At 40.0% G+C, this 21,160-nt stretch overlaps 2 protein-coding genes across 3 annotated transcripts; both read right to left on the bottom strand.

The window, feature by feature from the left end:
• Window positions 1-5: 5 nt before the first annotated feature.
• Window positions 6-9,504, bottom strand: LOC145466097 (uncharacterized). 2 transcript variants are annotated; one of them, XM_081449876.1, is made up of 5 exons: window positions 8,454-9,504; window positions 3,139-3,284; window positions 2,008-2,098; window positions 1,422-1,489; window positions 6-1,182 (listed from the first exon to the last, which is right to left on the bottom strand). In XM_081449876.1, the coding sequence occupies exons 1-5, from the start codon at window positions 8,866-8,868 to the stop codon at window positions 1,045-1,047; spliced, it is 858 nt and encodes a 285-aa protein (XP_081306002.1). In that variant the 5' UTR covers window positions 8,869-9,504; the 3' UTR covers window positions 6-1,044. The 2 variants fall into 2 exon arrangements, with proteins under 2 accessions (XP_081306002.1, XP_081306001.1); XM_081449875.1 differs by having other exon boundaries at window positions 1,105-1,489.
• Window positions 9,505-9,649: 145 nt separating this feature from the next.
• On the bottom strand, window positions 9,650-13,083 carry LOC145465536 (interferon regulatory factor 2-like). The gene has a single exon (XM_081449316.1). It carries the CDS (start codon window positions 12,788-12,790, stop codon window positions 12,365-12,367), a length of 426 nt encoding a protein of 141 aa, XP_081305442.1. The 5' UTR covers window positions 12,791-13,083; the 3' UTR covers window positions 9,650-12,364.
• Window positions 13,084-21,160: the final 8,077 nt, after the last annotated feature.

Below are 21,160 nucleotides of genomic sequence, written 5' to 3'. Positions count from 1 at the left end.
TAACACTTTTTTTCAGACTGTGAGGTCAGCCGAACCCCAGGAGCACATGTTCCTGAAAATACTCAATGTTTTTTTTTTTTTTTTTTTTTTTTATCGAAGAACAGAAGGTTAGTTACTGTTGTACAAACATACTTTATTACCTTCAAAACTGAAGAAACCAATAGGAAATATAATTTCAGTCTTGACATTAAATTGTATAACAATAAAGAGGGCTTAAACGTATTTAAGATATTAATTTAAACAGAATAAACATGGCGATTTCATGCAATGGTCACAATGGCTATGCCAGTGGTTTATGTCACATGCATTGTTTTCTTTTTCTAACCTAGTGCACTAACCATTCATGTTAAACAGCCTTTATTAAAGTAATTGGTAAACCCAAGGACAAGAAACTCAAAGGCAAGCATATTCTTCCTTCGCCGTTGTAAATAAACTAGTTTGAAATAAATGCGAATTACAATCGTGATTATAAATCTTTGCAATTTTGTATTCAAAAAGGATTAGTACTGACAGGTACTGAGTGAGGGGACGTAGTATTTCATCAAAACCACGGTTTAACTTTGGTTTAACTAAAAAATAATAATTTTGGGTTTTGTAGAGTTTAACCAGACCTTGTTCACTCCAACTTTTGGCGTTTAGGGAACATTTTCAAGTCTCGTTCATTTCATTTTATTAATTTGGAATCAGAACTTGTGTCGTAACAATATCCATGTTACTACTGAACGCCAGGTAGACTTTTAACTTCTGGTCAAGGGTTTTCAGTGTATATTTAGCTCTTTTTAGAAAAGCAGCTCCAGTTTAAAGTTTCAGGTTTCTGAATTATCCGTTTTACTAGTCTTTTGTTTTAGTTTTTTTCCAAGTTGCTTGCAATTTATTTCAAACTTTTGTTCATCATCTCACCTTCATGTGAGATTTATATTATTTATTTTGTTTTCCCCATAGACAAATGTTCCCACCCTTTGTCAACAAAATACTGTTTGTTATTGTTGTTGTTGTTGTTGTTGTTTTGTGTTTTCTCAGCAATGTAGTTAGGTTCCAGGTCCCTCAGTCGGTGGCTTGGTCCTGGGATAAGGACATGTAATACTGGTTTTGAACACCCTCAGGAAAATACTTGTCCCAGTCATCTGGCATTACCGGTTCCACCAAATCACGCACGTCTACCAGCTGGTGAAATGCAAAGTACTGCGAACACATATGAAAGAAGTCAGTAAGTGTATAATTTCAGGAAAAAATGCAACTGCTCTCTCTTTTTTGGATATTTCAATGAAGCTAGCAACGCGCTAAAAGAGGGATTGTAAGTCCATATGGGACAATAGCAATATTTTTCTCATTGTAGGGCCGGGTGTGAGAAGAATTGATTCCAGACGTAATGATGATGATGCTGTATGCCATGAAATAAATATACGTATCCTTGGTTTTACCTCATTGAACATGACCCCATTGAATCCTCCTTGCAGGAGACACCTGGGCCGCACGTCCCATGGTAAATCTATGCCAGAATAACTCATAATCAGTTTTTTTTTTCTACAGATAGACTTATCAACGTATTTAAGACCGCAAATCGAAAACAATTGAGATTTTGGGAAAAATAATATTTGTAAGTTTAATGGTGTTATTTAGCAAGTAAATTTAACCCATGAACGAGAATGCAATTATAGGTATCTCGAGTTCCGGAATCTTACCAATCTTTACCGGCCAAATAGATTGGTAAGTAGTTTGTGGTCTGCTTTTCCTACAAATATACCTTTGATAAACATAAAATGTTGATTTGTAACGAGCGTAAGAGAAAGAGAAAATCTGAGTCTATAACAGAATATCAAACCCATGACCTCCCAGACACCGGTTGGGCGATCGAACTACTGAACTAGCAAGAGACACTAGGTGACCTTGGCCATTTTACCAAGTTCACATGTGACACGCGTCCTGCACACTGCTAGGATCAGCAATATTGAAAGCGTCATGTGATGTCCCCATTCTTATCATGCGACAACCCCTTCTCTTCCCTACCAAAATAGTTTGCTTCCTGATCGCTCTGTCCATATCCATGCTGGCCTTGAATCCCATCGGGAGAATAGCTGTCCCAGCCATGATCACAATACTACAAGCACACAAAATGCCAAAATAAAAAAGTAAAATTAGGTAATATTCCTACTTGACATGAGACAATGATTGGGATCCCGGGATAACTCCCACTATATAAAAATGACTCTGATCAGTTACAAATCGTCATTTCTTGGAGCGTTATTTCAGGAACGAATGCAAACCGTCTTTACACGACGCGCGATATATACAACGAGGGGGTAGGTAGGTAAAGTCTTCATACGAGCCACGTGTCTCCAGTGAGACCGGAGCTTATCCCGGTTTCTGTAGCATGAAGCGACTAGGAGTATTTCTACTCCCCCTGGATGGGACGCTAGTCCATCGCAAGGTTACCCCCCAGCATTAAATTCGCCGGTGCCCATTTACACACCTGGGTTATGAAAGGCACTATGGGAGTAAAGTGTCTTGCCCAAGAACACAACACAATGTCTCCGGTCAGGGCTCGAAGCCCGACCGCTGGCTCCGGAGTCGAGCGCATTAACCATGAGGCCACCGCGCCTCCCAAGTACACCGAGGAAAGGGGAAAAAAAGCCATAAATGTAACAACTACATGAGCAACTTCCGAACTGTGATTGTGGACAAAGGCCACCGAAAATCTAGCCATGGTTCGTATTAATCAATCACTCAAGCCAAGCGAGTATAAAGAATAAGAGAGTTGATCTCGCACACAGGCCTTTTTCTCAAGACAATCTCTCTCAAGTTATTTTTAGATATGGTATCCAGTTTCCTCGAGGATAATGTTACCACGCGCGTTACGTGGATGTTTTCGTCGAGGATGAGAATGCGTGCAGCGCTCCTTGGGCTGTCCACGTGAGTGAAATCCGCGTGACAGGTTTGGTTATTTTCAAGAAAGGAGGAAGGGTTAGAAATCCATGATATTGAGCTAAATGGTCTAAGACAATCTCTCTCAAGTTATTTTTAGGAATGACACCCAGTTCTCCCGCGGGTGATATTACCGCGCGCGTTGCGTGGATGTTGTCGTGGAGGATAAACGTGCGTGTAAAGCCGCTTGGGTTGTGAAACAAGCCTGCCACTCACCATTTCACATTGTTCTATTGAGCCACTGATCATGCTCATTGCAGCGGCTTCGGTGCCAGTGGAGTTCTTTGACTCTAGTGACTCCATTGGTGACTGTCTTCTCGTGTCTACTTTGTCAGGTGGGCGCTTAAAGGAAGGACTGCGTTCTAGAATACAAGAAAAAAAACAGCAACAATAAACAAGTTTAGTACATTCGCGCGACCGTTCGGAAGACCATTCACGCTATAAATTGTTTGTGTGCATTGCTACTTGCAGTTGCAACATTTAGAATCATTAGAGACACTTAGCACCAAGGTTTCCATGTTAACGGCAAACCGTAAACAGCAGTTTCAGGTTAGGCGTTTGGCGTTAGACGTTTGTAACCTCTGTTGGTCTAGTTACGAGAACATGAAAGATTAATTCACCTGAAGAGGCCGCCATATTGAATTTCCAGACAACAGCAGTGTTTGATTTTCAATTGGCAACAAAAGGTCCTATTTTCACTCATTGGCTAAAACATTATATCTAAGCATGCACTAAAAAGACAGGTTTACTAATTTCCTTACTGCGCACGTGGTATAAACAGAAATTCAGGATAAAAAACGTTCAGGTAAATCACTTACGTGAAAACCTACTTCTCGGGATTGAAAAACCGCCTTGAGATCTCCAAACGTGACCCGGCGCTTAGTCACGTGACTTCTAGCGGTTTGCCGATTGAGGTTTCCGCTGAAAACCTTGGTGCTAAAAGGGGAGGCAGTGTGGCGGGTTCAAGTCCCGCTCTGACCACTTAACTGGAGTTGTTTTTCGGTAGACCCTAATTCAACTCCTCGGTCATGCTTGTAGATAGCCTACTTGTCTGCCTCCTGTCAGTTGGGATGTGTAAGCCTATTATGTTTATTTGAAATGTTTCTTTCTTTCAGTTTAAGTGGCATGCCTGTGAACTAGCTGGTTATATCGACCATTATACACATTGAACATTGAACAATTTCTTCTTTGAACATTTAGACACAATTATACAGAATATGACTAACATTTTCTTCCTCCTTTGAGGTACCTTCACTGTTTTTAACTAAAAGCTTGAAGGTTCCAACTTGCCTTATCTCTGATTTCTTATTATTTTTTTTTTTTTTGGAAGGGGGGAAGGGGACGGTTATTTCTGACACAAATAACTCATTATCTGAACACAGAGAAATTTGACAAAATCTTTTTCGCGCTTAGGTATCTACTTTTGTGTAACTATGTATCGTGTTGAGGTAGTGATGCCGGCACATGATGGAAAACAGCGAACAGCTGCAGTTTACTTATCGATTCCTCCTTTCACGAAACCAGGAGAACTGAACGAAATCTGGTTCCGCTCTTTCCATTTTTGGAAAACCAAATAAAAATTGTGCGCGAAATGTTTGCTTAAATGATCGATCTACACGCTAACCGGGCAATCCGACTGATATTTCCGTTGTGTGACTGAAGATAAACTTGGCAATTTGAAAAAAATATAATTTCTCAGTGCATTCAAAGAATAAATTGCCAAGACGGAAATAAAGAGACAACACGCAGTACATTGTATAACATAACTATTCAAGGTTTATTTTAGTCAAATCTGACGGTACCATAGCGTTGTCCATAATGGGTTCGCAAGTTACTGGGGAAAAGATACGGAAGTCATACGTTTTTTTAGGTTATCAGATGTGATCCGAGACCTGAAAAACATTGAGCCTAGTTGGAAAAAAGGTACAGCTTTAACGTAATCTTGAGAAAACAAAGCATTCTATTGAGCTCTTATATATTGAAAACCGACCTTTTCGGGAAGCTGCCACAAACAAAATGCAAATCACGTTTGTCAGTGATTGACAATGAATAAAAGAATGAAACACGAAGGCGAAAATTTCAATTTCGACAGACATTCATGTGTGTGACAAACGCTTTAAAGGGTGTTTTTGGTATGGCTTCATTTTGACACCATTTTTTTTTTCAAAAATCAGATGAACTTGCAGTTGCTTACTGTGATTTTCAGTCCGATGGACTCTGAGATGCAGAAGTCAAACTATTTCCTGGAGCTCACACTGCGCACTTTCCATGGTAGCTTGCTCTTCAGGCGGAAACAGTACATCCTCTGCTGTCGATTTTCCTTTCGCCGAAGCATCCAAGAGTAACTGGACAGCGGCGAAAGATTTCTATCCTAATTTCCGGCTACACCCAAAACTTCCCGGTTTCCCCCGAATTGGCAGAGGTTTATTTATGCACTATTTTACTACTGTAATTAATAGAAGCCATTCTTCATCTATTCCTCATAAAATTGGTCATGATTTATGGGCTACCTTTACAACGCACGCGCTCTGAAGGCTATCATAACAACGTTTTTACTTTAGTATTGAACCCATACTATTAATCGCCATCTCTCTTTATTGCCTACGGGCAAGTGAATCAAAAGCGTGGGCACATTCCTCAATGCACTCAACTGCACTAAAAAATCATAGAACTCAAAAGTGCTCATTTTATTTCCAAATCGACAGTACGTTATATTTGAACAAAGTACAACGCGCGAGAAAAATCGCTCTGAAGAAGCGGCGTCAATTTTATCAGTCTACTTCGAGACGTTGATTACGGCTAAATCAAGAATTCATTCGACACTGAGCAGACTAAAACCTGCCAAGACTCCTCTGGACTTCTGTACCGTGAGAACAGGCTGAAGACCCAACATCAGACAAAATAAAGTAAGGCTGTCCAGTTTCTGTTTAGTACAGGACTCTCTATAGTCTTTTTTGTTTGCTATTTAATTTTTTTTATTATTTCCTTGTTTCGGAGAGGCCGTGAACGAAACAAAGCATCACCACCCGTTGCGATTCAAATGCTATTGAGACGCTTTCAACTAGCTACATAAACTTCCTTTTTCCAGAATGTCCTGCAAGATGTAAATCAAACTTGGCGCAGTGTCAAATGCTCAACTAATGAAGATGCAGCGAAGTGGTAAAAGATTAGGTGATCTGTGTTTCTGTTGACACTGGCCCATAGCCAATTACCTGCTTTCTGTAGGATACCTGTACGGCTTTGTCGTTAGGTCTTTCAAAGATTATAATAAGTGTTCAACGTCCGAGTAAGTATCCAGTGGGTGTTGTTTTGAAAACATGTCCTCGTTGCCTAAACGCTTAAGGCCTGTCATCGTTCAAAACAACAAAAAAAACAGTCTGCATGCAAGTCAGGTGGCCCATCAGGCCGGAGCCTATCCCGCTTTCTGTAGCATCAAGCGACTGCGGAGTATTTCTACTCGCCCATGAACAGGATGCTAGTCCATCGTAGGGTTACCCCCAGCATTAAGCTCGCCGGTACCCATTTATACACCTGGGTTGAAAGAGGCACTGTGAGGGGAGTGTCTTTCCCAAGAACACAACCCAATGTTCCCGGCCAGGGCTCGAACCCAGACCGCCCGATCCGGGGACAAGCGCACTAACCATGAAGCCACCGCGCCTGCCACGCCGTCGTCGAAGGACACACTAAAAGATTGTTTTATTTTTCTTTTAATCTTCAGTTTAAGCGGACTTTCCACTTGTAGTCTGTTACCGAAAAAAGAATTCCCCCAGCTTTTCCGCCATAAGTTTTCACAATGCCAGTACAATATTAAAGAGCCCGCCGGCGATAAAAAAAAAAAAGAGCACCATTAACCAAAACAAAAGCGGACATAAAAGCCAGTGTTGCAATATAGATAAGACAAAGGTGTCTGAAGTGAACAGAACACCTGCTAGCTGGTTGCCGAGTAAGATAAAAGAATGAAGAAACAGTTATGTCACAGTGTCTACTGAAATAGTTTAAATCCAAGAATTCTTTCAGTACAACTTCCTGTAAACATTCCGGAATAGTTCAGTGAGATGAGATTCATGAAGGATTCTTTATGAAACGAAGCATTATCCAAAGCTAACGGAGAGAGACTTGTCACATCCTTAAACATTATAAACACAGAGAAGTAAAACAGTTGTTGGGTGGCTGTGCGATAAGCGGTATCAAAGCACATTAGTGCCAATTATCTATAAGTGGCTAAAAGCATTGAAATATTGATTTGCGCAGCGAAAAAGGTGGAAATGGGATTAGCAGGTCAGGGAATAACCCTTAAAATTCTAACGTGACTTATTACCATGTTTTAGTCATCAAACGGCGCGTGCTTCGCGAAACAATTTCAAGACCTGGAGATGCCATGCTTGAAATAACACCCTTAAAGCCTGGCAGAGACTCGATATCGATGAGTCTTTTAGAACCCTGCTTGTTTTCAGAGTAGTTAAGCGACTACATTGCTGGATTCCGTAAGCAGATGAAAATCAAATTCCCCTGGCATAAATTTATCAATTCCGGACTATGGTCCAGCACTCGTGCCTAAGCGGTTCTTTTCTCGTCTAACTTGCATCAAGATTATTACAGTTTCCAACTTAAAATTTCGGCCTCTTTTGCCACTGATGAAGTTCTGTTAGGAAACACTTTTAAAAATTAGATATGTCAAGAGCGTTATTCAATTCATTGATTTGAAGACTCACAGGCCATCAAGAGGGAAAAAGCGGAAATTTTGCTGAGCTGAAGTTATGTGCCGTGTTATGGTAACCGACCCTAAAATTCGCAAGTTGCAAAGGAATCAGGGGAAAATAACAGTGAAAAGAAAGAGTAAATAGCGTTTATTTCTCTTTGATCAAAAAGTTCCAATATTCTTATTCTTCGACGTGAACCAGTCCTAGAAATTCTACCATTCAAATTTGTCGGACAACTTTTAGCCCGGAAGATTTGTGACTGAATCAAAGAAAACAACTGAAAAAACATTCTTGCTTCAAGATAATACAAAATGTCTCGAAGGTATGTTATTCGCTCCGCTATTTAACTTTATCCTTCTCTTATTTCTTTATTGATTTGTTTTTTCTTCTTCAAACTTCTTGTCCTTGTGATATTTAACACGACGGAGCGAAATCTGTTTGTTTGTTTTGTTTGTTTTTGCCTCACTCATTTCTGAAATTACAGGCTTCAAATATAATTCTGCCCTTGATAAAGAAGCCTTTTACCGGAATACAAACTCCTAGCGCATTGTGAAAAGCTAAATCTTTGCTGGATTAAATTTTTTTTTCCTCTAATCGAGGCAAAATTCATTTCTTACCGAAGTATTTTTCGTTCGGAAAGAATTTAATCAAATATTTTAATCGATTAATCGATTCAACAGAGAATCATGCCTATAGCGTTAAAGGCCGCATTTCACGAGCACATGGTCATTTAAAGGACTGCAGGTACCCTTCGAATGTAAAATTGACAAGTATCGTCAACTATTGCCTTTGAACAGAGCAAATTGCAGAGACATGACACTCGCACTATACCTTTCAGTTTCGGCTTAAACCTGAATGCTCTGTACGGCTTGCTTCCTTCTAAGCTTCCCAGCTCCTTTACTTCGACGATATCTGGCATCTTATGAAGAGCACAGCGAAACCTGGTCTTCCATGTGGAGGGATCGGGTTGGTCGCCTTGCCGGTATTTTCCGGTGTGTTGTGCCCAGCGTTTAAAGAGCTCCGCATGAGTTTCAAGGACGAACTCGGGTTTATCCACCCGCACCCAGGGAACTTTGAACAGCCCTTTCTCTCTGTCGATCCACTCCAAGCCATCAATATCTCCTCGGTTGATCTGCTCTTCTAACCACGGTGTAAAACGCTGTCGTTCCTTCGTCAGCCTCGAAATTCTTTTGCCGCGTTGGAAGGATCGATCTTCTGACGAAACTCGCTTATTCTTAGATAGCATTTTTGGATTCTTGCAGTTTCGTGCGACGAGTTATTTCCGAATTACAACTCAGTTCGAACTTTTCTGGACAGCTTTCGCTTTCCTGCTTCGAACTTTCACTGCATGCGGATGGGCTGATTGATCACGCTAGATTTCTTTGCGCCGAGCTCTGAACTGCAAGAATTGGAAGCTTAAACGAACGAGGGTTTTTTGCTGAGCTAGTTGCCTCTTTAAGTTAACGCCCCTATCCTGAGTGGAGCACCTTACTGATGCCTTCGCTGTGATTGGACCGGGATGGGATCGAGGTAGTTGTTTTAAAAATACTCTGCTTAATTAATGGACTTCAGAATAACATCATCGACTTCCGCACTGTAGATAAATCTATAGATAAATCTATACTTTCGACTAATATTCTTTAATAGACTAGTAGTCTTTTGCAAGACTCGGCATCATTCACTCAAAAATCACACGTAGTAAAGCGCTAATATCCGGTTTTTGTCACAACAACCGTGAAAATATTGCGCGGTTTTGTCACTTTTTCAAGCTCTTAAATCCAGCAGGCGACTTCACGATACTGTTGCGGGTCAGTTCGTGATAACTGTTCTCCATCTCCTTTTGTTTACCGTCGAAACCTAATTATGTTTCCCTTATATTATTATAGAGAATCCGTCGCACGCGCCTTTGTTGTGTTTTTATAAATAGATTTGCAGTTTTCAACATCATTAACCAACCGAGACCGTCCACGCGTGACATCAGGGTGAACTCAATAACAAAAATAGCATCCATGCGTGTCTGATATGTCGAGTAATAAGCCCAGGTACAAACTTCAGCACCTATATTTGACAGAGTCGTAGAAATCCGGGGAAGTATCATCTAGGAATTCTTTATGGTAGTGTACTGCAGGCAGGAATTTTTTAACTCCATCTTTCTTCAGTTCAAATGTGTGTGAGTTTGCATATCGCTTTTAAGACCTCTAAAATCTATACCGTATATCACATTTACAACGAAGAAGTATTTGCATAAACAACTTTCGTCTTGAAGATCCCTTTGAAAATTATACCGACTCTAGATGCTTTACTTTGCTATGTATAGCCCTTTCCCACACTTCCCCTCCCATACAACTTCCCTTCCCAACCCCCTTCAACCCCTCTTCCCCCCTCCCTTCCTGCCCTCGTCCTTACCCTCTCCACTTCGTCCTTCCTCTCTGTAGGGGGTATCAATCACAATCGACCCTACCACCCCTCCCCTACTAAACCCAGGATCTGGTTTCATTCTACTTCCTTAATTTAGAAAGCTATGTACAACAGAGTTCAACAGATCTTGTCTAAGCCTGATACAACACGACAATCACCCTGTATTTACATTTCGCTGTAAGAAAATTTCATGAGAGAGCGATGGCGACGTGGCAAAGTAAATGTCGCGGCACATTTCAGTTTACTATCTCTAGTTTTTCGCTTTCAATTGCGCTTTCCAACCAAATTTGTCATATTTATCAAAACCTTTGACAGTCTTCCGTCCGGTGTTATCGAAAGCGGATTATTGATGCGCTAATCAAGGAAGACAAATCTGAACTTCACAAGGTCTCGTCCACACTACGCCGCCGGGAGGAATTTGAAAACGCAGGTTTAACTCTGAAAACGCATCAAATGTTTTTCGTCCATACTGCGCCAGAAGAATTTGAAAACGCAACAATCAGCGGCCGTTTTGGATTTTTGTTTGAGGAGAACTCGGTCAGGGAAAGCACATGATTATCGTGACGTCATCATTTTCGAAAAATTGCTTTTTCAAAATGTTTATCGCCACACGAAAATTAACGAAAAGCCGTTGTTATCATATTCCTCCGGTTTGAAGAGCGTTTTCGAAAAGCTCCGTTTTCGTGGCGGATTACTGAGTGTGGACGGAAGGCCTAACCGTAGAAATAAAGTTGCGTTTTCAAATTCCTCGGGGGTAGTGTACGTGGGGTCTAAGAAGGCAACACAAAAGCCTTTTGTTTCCAATTATTGAAAACAAGTATCTTGCGAACGTTCCCATCATGGACAAAATGCGTGCACTGATGTTGCATGCAAATTATAGTTAACAATTAGATTATTCGCCCTCGATGTTTATTGTGTGATTGTGTGACAGTTGACGAGGGCTTTCCTCTTCAACTATCACGCGATAGAAATCGAGAAAGGATGATCTAACTGTTTTAGTGTCAATCGACTAATCGTTGAAAACTTTAGCTAAATCCTCTTCACAGACACCTCCAAAATGCAAACAAGCGGCCGTCATTTTGTTAAAACGGCACACTGCTAGGCTGCTCACTATCTACAACAGAATGGATAGTGGATAGTAGCCAGTCAGAGAACGGCATTCGTGGTAGAACGTTAGTAGATTTATACTAATAAAACATAGATTTTTTTACGCCATCCCAATTTTCATTTATCCGCAGTTACAATAGCATAAATCTGAATCAAGGCAAGGCTCGTCTTCAGGCCAAGACCCGCGCAAATAGACGTTTTTAGCTTGGGCGGTTTATTTTCCCTTTGTAGACCACGTGACATTCTTTAAAGAGTTGTTCTTTTATCCATATAAAAATTCTTCATTCATATACCTGCGACTATTCGCAAATTTGAAAGGCAGGAATTCTCAAGAGTATCATCACATGGTTTGAAATGAGGAAACAAACCGCCCAAACTAAAAACGTCTATTTTTTGCCCTTACAAGATCAACAGAAATTAATTAGTGACGTTTCTGATGACGTCATACCTTTGGCAGTGAGAAAACCTCAAATGGGGTAAGGTTTAACATAAGCCAAATGGAAACTGTTAGTTCTATTATTTGCCTTTATCCAAAATACTATCTGTTAAGTTTCCGAATGGACAATTTTTTTAAAAATCAGTCTCCTTGTGTCAGGCGACCCGTTTTTCTAATTTTCTCTTAAACAGTAAACCATAGTAATATAAAAGGGACAACAAGAAAAATACAACAAAGTTACGAGTTACAATCATAATATGGCATCTCGGCGCCCCATTTCCAATTTGCTTTCATTCCAATCAAACAACCGATCTAAATAATCAGCTTTTAAAACGAAAAATGACTGAAGGTCATTATATTTCCAGCGCCTAATCGTACCTTTATGGTTCGCTTCGGCGGTGTATCGGGTGACTTTGGTCGAGCCATGGTTCATATTTTGGCGAGACGTAGTCGAGCCAAAATACCCATGGCGAGACCAAACCAGCCTGATATGCCACCGAAGCGTACCAAAAGGTATGATGAGGTATTTATCGTATCCAAATTCGGCCAAGTGACCTTGTTATGGTAGACATAACGGATTAGTGATCAGATATCGCAGAATATCAGGACTGTAGATATGCCTTCTGATTGGCTTATTGCGAATTTGGGTGCGGTAATGATAAATAGCTGCAATATGATTGTTCTCTGATTTTATGCAAATTAGCTTTGAGTCATGCTTTATCTTCTTGTTCAAACTTATAATTAATTCAACATGACAGAGCGAAATCTGTTCGTTTAGAAATTATGGCCTCACTCGTTGCTTCGCAGCTCCTTTCGACGTAAACCTGAACACTCTGTGCGACCCATCTAAGCTTCCCAGCTCCTTTACTTCGACGATATCTGGCATCTTCCGAAGAGCACAGCGAAACCTGGTCTTCCATGTGGAGGGATCGGGTTGGTCGCCTTGCTGGTATTTTCCGGTGTGTTGTGCCCAGCGTTTAAAGAGCTCCGCATGAGTTTCAAGAACGAACTCGGGTTTATCCACCCGCACCCAGGGAACTTTGAACAGCCCTTTCTCTCTGTCGATCCACACCAAGCCATCAATACCTCCTCGGTTGATCTGCTCCTCTAACCACGGTGTAAAACGCTGTCGTTCCTTCGGCTCCCCTAACGTTGCTTCGCGTTTGACGGATCGATCTTCTGACGAAACTTGCATCTTGGATAACATTTTGGGATTCTTGCAGTTTCGTGCGATGAGTTATTTCCGAATAACAACCCAGTTCAAACGTTTCTAAACAGCTTCCGCTTTCCTGCTTTGAACTTTCGGGCCGGAATACTAAAAGGACAATAAGATGATAACCATAACGACTTCATTTATATTCCATATATGACATCTCGTCGCCTCGTTTTAAATTTCCTCTTAATTCAATCTTGAAAACAATCATAAACAGGTCAGCGACCTAAGAGTAATCAACCTTCAAAGCCAAAACTCATTAGTACGCTGGACAAAACTGTTCTGGATCGACGTTTTACCACAAAAAATTAAAACAAGCAAAGTGGCACGACTAATTTTGTGATTGTCTTACACTCTACTAAATTCCACACATGGAAATCACGCAAGAAAGGCTTTCGTCACACCTTGTCCAAATTTGGTAATAGAGTTACAGAAATATGTAAAATAACGTGATTTCTGAGAAATAAGAATCACATTTAGAGTGTTGTTTTGCGAAGAAACTCTTTGCATGCTGGTGGATTTTTGGGCAAGATTTTGACAAGAAAGCATAAGAAAGACATAACTTTATTTGGCTACTGAAATACGACACTGTCTTCAGAGACTTCTCTTCTTTGAAGTCTTTAAACTGATCTTGCCACTAGACCGGTCTTCCGCCTGTTTTGAATATGGATGCCTTTAGCTCACGCTTCGTACAAGCCACAATTGCACAAGATACTACTGCGTTAAAGCGTGATCAGCCGAGAACCTCAAACAGTGCTACTTTTGCTTTTAGGAAAGTTTCCGGACCTTTTTCGGAGCTCACCTACCGGGAGCTTGCCATTCTCACAATTTTTTTGCTTAACCGCTTGAAATAACTTTCTTTGGTTTGCCTTGTGGCCTTCAGTGGTAGTAGCATCACAACTTGAATCTTTGCTTCTCTAAACCGCTGATGTATTACAGGATTATAGTGCTGTTTAGATGGATATCGCTCCTTCTTCATAACATCTCGTCTAATTCATGAAAGAATTCCACGAACACGCAATGATGTTCTTCGTACAACAACACTGATCTAACACTACCATGTCAATGCAAACTCTGACTATTTTTTTTCTCAGAAATCGCGCAATTTTCCGCACTTTTGTTATTCACTCCGCAAATTTAGATTCTCTGTAACTCAAGTCTTCCTTGCGTGATCGATATGAAAATAAATTTCCATGTGTGAAATTTAATAAAGTTTAAGACACTCACAAAATTATTTGCATCACTTTGCTTGTTTTAATTTTTTGTCGTAAAACGTTGATCCAGAACAGTTTTGTCCAGCGTACTATGGACTGCTAATAAGGTACGCTCGGTTGATTTATTTATATTTGGGCAAGCATGAATTTTTTTCGGCATTTCACTGTTCAAAAAAAAAGGCGCCTCCTGCCTGCTGAGAGGCTTTCTTGCTTATATATTCAGTGGTGTGCTTATATGGATGTAATATGTAAAGAGTGTTTGTGGAAAAAATGTGTCTTCGCGCCGAAATTTATTGCATACCGCGGGGAAATAAAAGGCTCGGAAACTTTTAGGTTAATTTTGTCCGAAAAAATTGATCCCCCACGAAAACAATACACCAGCTTTCCATTAGTGGCGTTAAAATGTTGCTGCTTACAGGAAAAATTGGAAAAGCATATAAAGTTCGTAACTTTTATTTATTTACACGATCGACCAAATTCCCGCCATTTCTTTTAAACTTGGAGGTTGGCGCGGGGCCAAAACTCGCGCATGCTTATTACATTTTGCCGCTCTGAATATGCGGTTCTTGGATAAGACATCTGACTCTCCTAGTCTCCCTCCAACAAGGGGTATAAATTACTAGGTACTAGCGTTAGTTCAGCATCCCATCCAGGGAGAGTAGTATCAGGGAAACCAGCATAAAGCGCAAAAAGAGTGCACCATTAGACTACGAGCAGTCCCTCTTTCACTTAGTCCGTCGTGCGCGACGCGAAAGAAAACCGCGAGAAAAAAAATAGTCGCGCGAAAACCTGGGGGCGAGGAGTGCGTTCCTTGCCCCCAAGATTTGGCAGGGCCATTTTTTTCTCCCGGTTTTCTCTCGCGGCACGCACGACAAACTAAGCGAAAGAGGGACTACTCGTAGTCTAGTGCACCATAGAGTGCACAATCTTCTAGAGAGATTGGGCTCTACTTAAAATCGGTTGATAAACAAACGGCTAATAAAAAGTACTGCGGAAAACACGAGTGAAATAGAAATTCAGTAACAAAGCTAAAGTAATCAAGAGCCAGTCGTGAAAGAACAAATATAAGACACCTGATTATCTATCTATCCATCTATCTATCTAATATAACGGTTTAAGGTTTGAACAAACTAATCGTTGGATTTGGCTTTCGCATGATACAATTGATTTTCTTTTTCGGCAAGTATATTCTTATTATTCTGCCGACTTTAGGCTGAAAATAGTCTTGTCTACATATTTAGATTACAGAGTATATTACAAGTATCTCAGTTAGATAAAACGGGTGCGACCAGGAATTTAACTATCAAACAGAACTGACAAGTGCCCTCGTCATGTCAATGTAAACATGTGCCCCCGCGTACATTTGAACTTCGCTGTCGTAATTTTTTTAGATTTTCATCTTTGTTGTATTTTCCTGCCGTGGTTGAGATTTTAGGCCAGCCTTGTCGCTGTTTTTGGAGTTTTGAGGCTAGCTTCTTCACGGTTTCTAGCCATTGTGATTCGCCGTTTATTGCATGTTCCGGATTACGTGTTGGTTGATTAAAATAGTTCTTTGGAGTTTGAGCCTGCAACTCGCTGAATACAATTCCCAACAACTTAATACAAACTAACGTATTCACGAGGGAATAAAAGGTGACAATATGACAAAGCTAATGTGCATTAGCTATCAGCTGGTACACACGCACTCTGAAGTAATATATCTAACACGAGAGACAGCGTTTCATCGAACACCGAGAAGACAGTTGAAAATATGACGCGCAGCGGAGTATTTTTGACGAAATTCAAAGTGTTTGGATAGCCGATGAAACACTCTCTCTCGTGTTAAATATATCCTCTCAATCGAAGCAAAAATTAAGGATTAACGTGGAAGTAAAATCATCAAAATCCATGCTAATTAGGACCGGATATTCAAACCTCCTTCACGGTTTTGATTTTGATGAATGATTAATGAGTTTGAGAAGGTACTGAGCAAGCCTGGACCGGGTTTTTCAAAGCCCGATTAAGGTGGTCTTATACCTTAAAATTTAATGGATCAAAAAGTTTGTTTAAATATGGTGAAGAAAGATCAATTGTGTGCTATTGCAGTCAAGAAGATAAATTAAATTTTGAGAGTTTTACTCAAAATGGTTGCTATGGAAACCAGCCACAGCCTTTTGAGGCAGTGTTTTACAGTATTGACACCAACACTTCCTGCTCTTTTACAAAACAAGATTTGACTGTCAAATAAGCATATCGTGTAAGTTTCTGGTTTTTTTTTTGCGCAGTGAACTTACGTTTTGACAGTTTACTCTTATTTTCGGTTCTTTTTACAGGCTTTATTTAGAAATAATCTTATTTTATACCACACTCAGTGGACAAATCATCTCATGTTACGTGACAGACGTTAAAATATTTCGCTTTTTTGGTTTATATCATCATGACACTATTGGCCTTTGATTAGCCTAAGATTCAAGATTTCTACTTAAAAATCTTGCAAAGTAGAAATGTTGGCGCGAAGTCAGTCGGTACAAAAGTAAACAATTAAGAAAAATGCACTTTAAGTTTCTTACACGAAGTATTAAGCATTTAACAAGCCACAAGTACAAATAGCGGGGGGTGCAGATTGAATCTCGGGAGAGGGGTTGCAATGGTTGTTCTATTTTGTAAAAAGTTTCCGCAGTTGTGGGAAATATTCCTTTTCATAAGGGAAATGAATGAGCCTGTGATGGCAATTCGAGGCAAAGCTTTTCACAACTAATTATACCAATCGAGTTGTGCATGTCTTTAAAGTTTTTTCTAAATCGTTTTGTTCATATATGTTAAAACTAATCTATATTTTTGGTCACATTCTTAAAGTAAACAGTCATTGCTATGGCCGCTGCTACGTGAAAAAACTTATATCATTGTGTATTTTCCTTAAATTTCCAACTCATCTAGAGGGAAATTCGGCAAGATCGTTTCAAAATGTTTTTGACAAGTCCTCTAGGGTCTTAAGTCTTGTATTTCCAAGAAATTGATTTTTCATGAACATCGCCACATTTTAGGGTACCATACCCCCTTAAACTAACCCAGGATTAGCAAGAATTTTGATTTGAGTTTTGTAACTCTACGGTGGGGTTTTCTGTTTATATTGTTTGTCCTTTAGTGCTCTCAGTATTTGAATAATCTCAAACTATCAAAAACATAAGCAGTGAAAAGCATTTATGTCCAAGAAAAATTAATTCTTCCGTGAACTTTTTATCCTGGGTTAGAATTAACTGGCTTTCGAACAGCCCGGCCCCTGAGGATGTCTAAGTCCCTCGAGCTGGAAATCTGTTCAGCATCTGTGTTGTAACTTGTAATAATTTTTCTGAGATAATCAGGGACTCCCCGATTACTTGAAAAGCAAAAAGGCACTCCTTCAATCAAAGAACTGTTTTCTCTGATAACAAAGAGAATGTCTGACATTTTTCGAGAACGCGGTGGCGCGTGAGTCGCGCTGGTTTTTTTGGGAACGTTTGTGACGTCAACATAATTGATGCTTACGTCATAAATTGAAAACACAGTATCTGCCTTCGGGAGGATTATTCATCAGAGAGAATACATTTGAGATTTTCGAAGTTAACTTTCAAAGTGAAAGCCAAAAAAAGAGAAACAAAGGTGAGTATGAGGAAAGATAGACTCTTGGTCAGGAGAAATGCAATATCTGATTTGTTTCTTGTGTTTAGATTTTGCCCGATATCATCATGAATATGGTTACTGCTCCGCCTTCACGTACAAGTGGAAGGGCTTCAGTTAAGTGATACCATGAGAAAGATCAAGAAAATCAAACGATTTGTTCAGAATCACGCCATTCTTTTCACAGTGCTTGGAATCATCTGCCTTGTAGCTTTCTCTCTTTTTCTTCTAATCCTTGCTGTCATGGCGATTCCGTTAATGTGTGTTTTCTGTTCGTTTATGGCTTTCCTGGTGGTGTCTTCCTCTATCGTTTTCGGATTTCTTTTTAATTTTGCCGTGGTTGTGTTTGTCGGCGTAGCGTCTTGGTATGTCATATACCGCCTTATAAAGATTGCAGTTGTCTGCATCCAAGCATGTTTAAACTACATAACGTCTTGCCAGTACTCCAATAGACGAATCTACGAGTTATTTTCACAGCTTCGTGAAAGCTTTACTGGTGAGTTAGCACAGCAGCGTGTGAACGTGGAAGAATGTGTCGACTCTAATAATTCAAGTGAACTTGAAGATATTGAGCCAGATTACAGAGATGGACGAGATAAATTATATGACGCACTACTTACCAGGCCACAGTATACAGGGCGAGACACGTTTGAACCCTTTCAATATTAAATGGTACAATAATAGTGGAACTTCGGGTAGCCTGACTCTCAGACAGTCTAGGTCGCTAACGGCCTGAAAGGAGGGATCGCATGTCCGTGAGAGACCTGGAAGGTCTGAGAATCAGAAAACTCTGCTTTATGGTAGGACAATTTTTTTCTTTCAAAATGCATTTAAGGTATTCATCAAACATGTTGTTCTGGTGCATTTAATTTTAAGTAACACTTTAATTATAATATCAACAGAAATTTTCCTTATTCACAGGTGTCGATAAAAATAAAAAGTAGAACGAAAAACTCTTACTAAGTAAATTAACTGGAGAAATTGTATAGAACTACCTAATCCCGAGATATTCAATTTGTTTTTACTGCGAGACAAACTGGAAGTTCCGGTCACCTTGCTCTATTACCGATATCCTGTCTGAGCGCTACCACCAGTATACCGCGGTCACCTCTCTCAAAGGTTTTTCAGTATTATGGTTTCTGTTCATCAACACCTAAAACATTGTTTTTCTTTCGACTATTTTCTCCGTCTTATTTAAAACAATTACATTATTATCATGGTCAACGATAATTGTTGTCCTGTGAGTGAAAAGTCCCGCATAATTTCTGGTTTCTTCCCGGTCACTGACTATATAGGACTATTATTTCTCGAACTCATTATTAATTTATCAATTTTAAACAAAGGAAATCATGTGTGTCTGTGTCGGTGTTTGGATATCTGGTCTTGATCCTCCTTTGAGAAAAAAAGATGGCAGCTGTACATTTTACCACAATACCACGCGAGCCTTACACCTTACACTGTTTTAGTTTTCGTGCGCTACGAATTATGGGTAAATGTACCAGTCGCCATCTTTTCTCCTATGGAGAATTAGCATAGATTTTTTACGATTTTATTTGTTTTCTCCTTGGTTTTAGTTTCGATTGAGAAGCTTAAGATATATCAAACACCCAAGACAGTGTTTGACCATATTTCCAAACACCTACTTCTACACCTATCTTCTCGATGTTTGAACATGTGGTCCAGTACATGCGTTCGATATATTACGTGGAAACCAAACCGTAAAAGAAGTCAATTATTTTGATCCTGTGGAGTTAAGTTGATTTGGAACTTTAGAAAGCAGTCGAAAATTAGGAATTCCTTAAGTAGCACGGACTTCATAACTTGATTTTTGTTCGGTCAAAAGAAACTAACTTAGGTGAAGATTTTCACGACACCGTAATCTGTAATGTTCGCACTGAATAGTGATCTGAGAGGGGAATTTTGTTGTCTGCGTTCGGAACTTGGAGTGTTCTACACGTTTTCCTTCGTTGGTCACTGTAAAAGCGGTCATACATTGTCAAACTTCACTTATTAATCTAACGAAATTCTACACAAAATTAATGAAGATAGGTCAAGATAGCTAACGAGGCGTGTAGCGCCGAGTTGGCTGTAATTATCTCATATGCAACCAGCGCGAGTGGAATAATTGTTTTACTAAAAATGCCCCCAAGACATAGAAAACTAGACTAAAAAATAAAAAAAAATTAAAAAAAGCCAAGAACTCACGTGTATGCTTACCATATTTGTAGAGCATGGTATAATGGCTCATAGCCCATGATGGCTAAGCCAATGAAAACTCGTGTGGGAGGAGACTAGAAAGTGATTAAACAAAATTAATTAACTGGATGAAAAACAAGTTTCCTTCCGTGCACCTGAGGAATAGTCCAACGAGTTCGATTTCTAGAAATATTACGGCATTCAGAAAAGAAAAAAACATATTTTGACTTGCGACAAGAAAGCAACATTAAACTACCTTTTGTTCACTTTGGACTCAAAACTACATTTCAACAACAAGACTTCAATTGATTGGACACTCCTCAGAGTTAAAAAACTTGCACGCACCTTTTGTTTCATCAGCTAAAGATAATTTATTTTTTATTGCAATAAAAAGTCGAGTAGGAAAGCACTTTTGGTAAACCACCACGTAGTACTACGAAAATATCGCTTCTTGATGTGACAGCAATGATTTTCATTGACCTCACATAATTTGGCGTGCGCAACGTCATACCATCAGGTCGCTTTCGAAAGTGAAAGAGAGTAAGAGTATAAATTGAAAGTTCCGCACTAGAAACAAGCAGGCGAGGAAACCCGAACAGGGGAGATCGAGCCGTCTCCCCTGCTAGGAATCACTTTGCTGGGCCCCGCAAGAAAAATGATGGTCTTAACGTCCGCGGTCTAACCCGGGGTCTTTATGCTATAAAACCGATAAATCCTTTGATGAATCGAAAATGCTTGTTCAGTCCAGATGACTGGATTTTGGCCAAGTACTTTTTTGCATGTTTACGACTCCTAGTAGGTCCATCTGTCCTCTTACAGGACAGTTATTCAGGCTTCAAGAGCCGTAGATACTTGTATAACTCTCACGCTAACGCACACGTCTACCAACCTCGTTCCCTGGGTCCCTCTCTCGCTCCAGGGAGCGAGAAGAAGAGAGACCTTAGAACGAGGTTGCACGTCTCCTTCTTTCCTCCCTACCACCCTCACAGAACATTGTATAACTCACGATGAAAGTAATCAGTAACCAGTATTCGAACGTAACCCTCTTGTATACCTGGCGTGTCACAGAAAAATATTATTATACTGGTAAGAACTAGAACCTTTTTGGGAGACAAACTTTAACAAGGATGAACAAGATACTAAATGAGCTGAGCCCTGAGATTTAGCTAGTTCATGCATAGCTCATCCTCGGAGACTCCGGGGTAGAGGGAAAGTCCAAACGACTGACAAAACATTAGACTACCAGTAGTCCCTCTTTCCCTTAGTCCGTCGAGCGTGGCCATAAATAACCTTCGAGGAAATTTAAGCGTCCATTTTT

The sequence above is a fragment of the Orbicella franksi genome, chromosome 13 (assembly GCF_964199315.1).
Source record: "Orbicella franksi chromosome 13, jaOrbFran1.1, whole genome shotgun sequence".
In the NCBI taxonomy this organism is placed as follows: Eukaryota; Metazoa; Cnidaria; class Anthozoa; order Scleractinia; family Merulinidae; genus Orbicella; species Orbicella franksi.
The sequence above is the reverse complement of the archived record's forward strand: the minus strand, read 5'-3'. Positions and strand labels throughout refer to the sequence as shown.

Coding starts and splice junctions, on each gene's coding strand:
- LOC145466097 (XM_081449875.1), bottom strand. CDS start 8,868: ATGCTATCTAAGAATAAGCGAGTTTCGTCAGAAGATCGATCCTTCCAA. Junction 3,285..8,453: donor GTTTAAGCCGAAACTGAAAG/GTATAGTGCGAG, acceptor CTTGTATTCTAG/AACGCAGTCCTTCCTTTAAG. Junction 2,099..3,138: donor CAATAGAACAATGTGAAATG/GTGAGTGGCAGG, acceptor GTGTGCTTGTAG/TATTGTGATCATGGCTGGGA.
- LOC145465536 (XM_081449316.1), bottom strand. CDS start 12,790: ATGTTATCCAAGATGCAAGTTTCGTCAGAAGATCGATCCGTCAAACGC.